Here is a 4,690-nt window from a genome sequence, read left to right on the forward strand (position 1 = left end):
GTCAGTGCTGAGGGAGTGCTGCACTGTCACAGGGTCAGTACTGAGGGAGTGCTGCACTGTCGGAGGGTCAGTACTGAGGGAGTGCTGCACTGTCAGAGGGTCAGTACTGAGGGAGTGCTGAGGATTCGTAAAATGGAAAGTGCCTGTGTGTGAAATGGGGAAGTTGTTGTGAATGCAAGCTGGTGACTCGGTGTCTAAAAGTGATAAGGTTGCACTGGGCTCCTGGGAACTCTGCCAGGAGGCCGCTGCCAGCTCCTGGGAGCTCTGCCAGGGGGTCGCTGCCATCTCCTGGGAGCGCTGCCAGGGGGCCGCTGCCGGCTCCTGGGAGCTCTGCCAGGGGGCCGCTGCCGGCTCCTGGGAGCTCTGCCAGGGGGCCGCTGCCGGCTCCTGGGAGCTCTGCCAGGGGGCCGCTGCCGGCTCCTGGGAGCTCTGCCAGGGGGCCGCTGCCGGCTCCTGGGAGCTCTGCCAGGGGGCCGCTGCCGGCTCCTGGGAGCTCTGCCAGGGGGCCGCTGCCGGCTCCTGGGAGCTCTGCCAGGGGGCCGCTGCCGGCTCCTGGGAGCTCTGCCAGGGGGCTGCTGTCGGCTGATGGGAGCTCTGCCAGGGGGTCACTGCTGGCTCCTGGGAGCTCTGCCAGGGGGCTGCTGTCGGCTGATGGGAGCTCTGCCAGGGGGCCACTTCTGGCTCCTGGGAGCTCTGCCAGGGGGCCGCTGCCGGCTGATGGGAGCTCTGCCAGGGGGACACTGCCGGCTCCTGGGAGCTCTGCCAGGGGGCCGCTGCCGTCTCCTGGGAGCTCTGCCAGAGGGCCACTGCCGGCTCCTGGGAACTCTGCCAGGGGGCCGCTGCCGGCTCCTGGGAGCTCTGCCAGGGGGTCACTGCCGGCTCCTGGGAGCTCTGCCAGGGGGCCGCTGCCGGCTCCTGGGAGCTCTGCCAGGGGATCACTGCTGGCTCCTGGGAGTTCTGCCAGGGGGCCACTGCTGGCTCCTGGGAGCTCTGCCAGGGGGTTGCTGCCGGCTCCTGGGTGCTCTGCCAGGGGGTCGCTGCCGGCTGATGGGAGCTCTGCCAGGGGGCCACTGCCGGCTCCTGGGAGCTCTGCCAGGGGGTTGCTGCCGGCTCCTGGGAACACTGCCAGGGGGCCGCTGCCGGCTCCTGGGAGCTCTGCCAGGGGGTCACTGCCGGCTCCTGGGAGCTCTGCCAGGGGGCCGCTGCCGGCTCCTGGGAGCTCTGCCAGGGGGTTGCTGCCGGCTCCTGGGTGCTCTGCCAGGGGGTCGCTGCCGGCTGATGGGAGCTCTGCCAGGGGGCCACTGCCGGCTCCTGGGAGCTCTGCCAGGGGTTTGCTGCCGGCTCCTGGGTGCTCTGCAAGGGGGCCGCTGCCGGCTCCTGGGAGCTTTGCCAGGGGGTCGCTGCCAGCTCCTGGGAGCTTTGCCAGGGGGTCGCTGCCAGTTCCTGGGAGCTCTGCCAGGGGGTCGCTGCCGTCTCCTGGGAGCTCTGCCAGGGGGCCATTGCCGGCTCCTGGGAGCTCTGCCAGGGGGTCGCTGCCGGCTCCTGGGAACTCTGCCAGGGGGCCGCTGCCGGCTCCTGGGAGCTCTGCCAGGGGGCCGCTGCCGGCTCCTGGGAGCTCTGCCAGGGGGTCGCTGCCGGCTCCTGGGAGCTCTGCCAGGGGGCCGCTGCCGGCTCCTGATAGCTCTGCCAGGGCGTCGCTGCCGGCTCCTGGGAGCTCTGCCAGGGGGTCGCTGCCGGCTCCTGGGAGCTCTGCCAGGGGGTCGTTGCCGGCTCCTGGGAGCTCTGCCAGGGGGTCGTTGCCGGCTCCTGGGAGCTCTGCCAGGGGGTCGTTGCCGGCTCCTGGGAGCTCTGCCAGGGGGTCGTTGCCGGCTCCTGGGAGCTCTGCCAGGGGGCCGCTGCCGGCTCCTGGGAGCTCTGCCAGGGGGCCGCTGCCGGCTCCTGGGAGCTCTGCCAGGGGGCCGCTGCCGGCTCCTGGGAGCTCTGCCAGGGGGCCGCTGCCGGCTCCTGGGAGCTCTGCCAGGGGGTTGCTGCCGGCTCCTGGGTGCTCTGCCAGGGGGTCGCTGCCGGCTCCTGGGAGCTCTGCCAGGGGGTTGCTGCCGGCTCCTGGGAGCTCTGCCAGGGGGCCGCTGCCGGCTCCTGGGAGCTCTGCCAGCGGGTCGCTGCCGGCTCCTGGGAGCTCTGCCAGGGGGTTGCTGCCGGCTCCTGGGAGCTCTGCCAGGGGGCAGCTGGCAGTTGATGGAGCGTTTTTTGGTCGGTTTTCCGAACGCTGTCCGCAGTATCCTTTTGTTTTGATTTAGCTGCTTGTTTTCCTGTTTCTCCTTTTTGTTTTACAGTTTCTTTTGGATTGCTCATGCTTGTGTTCCACCCTGAAGCCTATGTTTGATGATCAGACATCCCGCCCCTGCATGTTATCATCGTTGCGCAGAGTTAAGCAGAGTTGTGAGTGTTCCATCAGCAACACGTTGAATTTCTGTTGTTTCAGTATGTTTTACTGGACAGGGCTCTCCCAGAAAGCCAGCATAGCTCCAATATTCCCGGATTCTTCACCTGCACAGTGAGGTAACGGAAATGCACTGCAGTCAGGATACAGGGAGCACACGGGGAGTGGGATCAGGATACAGGGAGCACACGGGGAATGGGATCAGGATACAGGGGGCACACGGGAAGTAGGATCAGGATACAGGGGGAACACGGGGAGTGGGATCAGGATACAGGGAGCACACGGGGAATGGGATCAGGATACAGGGGGCACACGGGGAGTGGGGTCAGGATACAGGGGGCACACTGGGAGTGGGATCAGGATACAGGGGGCACACGGGGAGTGGGGTCAGGATACAGGGGGCACACGGGGAGTGGGATCAGGATGCAGCGGGCACACGGGAAGTAGGATCAGGATACAGGGAGCACACGGGGAATGGGATCAGGATACAGGGGGCACACGGGGAGTGGGATCAGGATGCAGCGGGCACACGGGAAGTAGGATCAGGATACAGGGAGCACACGGGGAATGGGATCAGGATACAGGGAGCACACGGGGAATGGGATCAGGATGCAGGGGGCACACGGGAAGTAGGATCAGGATACAGGGGGCACACGGGAAGTAGGATCAGGATACAGGGGGCACACGGGGAGTGGGGTCAGGATACAGGGGGCACACGGGGAGTGGGGTCAGGATACAGGGGGCACACGGGGAGTGGGATCAGGATACAGGGGGCACACGGGGAGTGGGATCAGGATACAGGGAGCACACGGGGAGTGGGATCAGGATACAGGGGGGACACGGGGAGTGGGATCAGGATACAGGGAGCACACGGGGAGTGGGATCAGGATACAGGGGGCACACGGGGAGTGGGATCAGGATACAGGGGGAACACGGGGAGTGGGATCAGGATACAGGGAGCACACGGGGAGTGGGATCAGGATACAGGGGGCACACGGGGAGTGGGATCAGGATACAGGGAGCACACGGGGAGTGGGATCAGGATACAGGGGGCACACGGGGAGTGGGATCAGGATACAGGGAGCACACGGGAAGTGGGATCAGGATACAGGGGGCACACGGGGAGTGGGGTCAGGATACAGGGGGCACACGGGGAGTGGGATCAGGATACAGGGGGCACACGGGGAGTGGGATCAGGATACAGGGGGGACACGGGGAGTGGGATCAGGATACAGGGGGCACACGGGGAGTGGGGTCAGGATACAGGGGGCACACGGGGAGTGGGGTCAGGATACAGGGAGCACACGGGGAGTGGGATCAGGATACAGGGAGCACACGGGGAGTGGGATCAGGATACAGGGGGCACACGGGGAGTGGGATCAGGATACAGGGGGCACACGGGGAGTGGGATCAAGATACAGGGGGCACACGGGGAGTGGGATCAGGATACAGGGAGCACACGGTGAGTGGGATCAGGATACAGGGAGCACACGGGAAGTGGGATCAGGATACAGGGGGAACACGGGGAGTGGGATCAGGATACAGGGAACACACGGGGAGTGGGATCAGGATACAGGGAGCACACGGGGAGTGGGATCAGGATACAGGGGGCACACGGGGAGTGGGATCAGGATACAGGGGGCACACGGGGAGTGGGATCAGGATACAGGGGGCACACGGGGAGTGGGATCAGGATACAGGGGGCACACGGGGAGTGGGATCAGGATACAGGGAGCACACGGGGAGTGGGATCAGGATACAGGGGGCACACGGGGAGTGGGATCAGGATACAGGGAGCACACGGGGAGTGGGATCAGGATACAGGGGGCACACGGGGAGTGGGATCAGGATACAGGGAGCACACGGGGAGTGGGATCAGGATACAGGGGGGACACGGGGAGTGGGATCAGGATACAGGGAACACACGGGGAGTGGGATCAGGATACAGGGAGCACACGGGGAGTGGGATCAGGATACAGGGGGAACACGGGGAGTGGGATCAGGATACAGGGAACACACGGGGAGTGGGATCAGGATACAGGGAGCACACGGGGAGTGGGATCAGGATACAGGGAGCACACGGGGAGTGGGATCAGGATACAGGGAGCACACGGGGAGTGGGATCAGGATACAGGGGGCACACGGGGAGTGGGATCAGGATACAGGGAGCACACGGGGAGTGGGATCAGGATACAGGGGGACACGGGGAGTGGGGTCAGGATACAGGGGGCACACGGGGAGTGGGATCAG

At 65.8% G+C, this 4,690-nt stretch overlaps 1 protein-coding gene across 1 annotated transcript; it reads right to left on the reverse strand.

Annotated features, from left to right (window-relative positions):
* Positions 1 to 215: 215 nt before the first annotated feature.
* Positions 216 to 2,352, reverse strand: LOC137359602 (formin-2-like; the record flags this gene model as incomplete). Its single annotated transcript, XM_068025431.1, has 2 exons — positions 2,332 to 2,352; positions 216 to 2,266 (listed from the first exon to the last, which is right to left on the reverse strand). Coding segments are annotated over exons 1-2 (2,072 nt in total), but the record flags the coding sequence as incomplete, so codon positions are not given.
* Positions 2,353 to 4,690: the final 2,338 nt, after the last annotated feature.

This window comes from Heterodontus francisci, unplaced genomic scaffold, assembly GCF_036365525.1.
Source record: "Heterodontus francisci isolate sHetFra1 unplaced genomic scaffold, sHetFra1.hap1 HAP1_SCAFFOLD_461, whole genome shotgun sequence".
NCBI lineage: Eukaryota > Metazoa > Chordata > Chondrichthyes > Heterodontiformes > Heterodontidae > Heterodontus > Heterodontus francisci.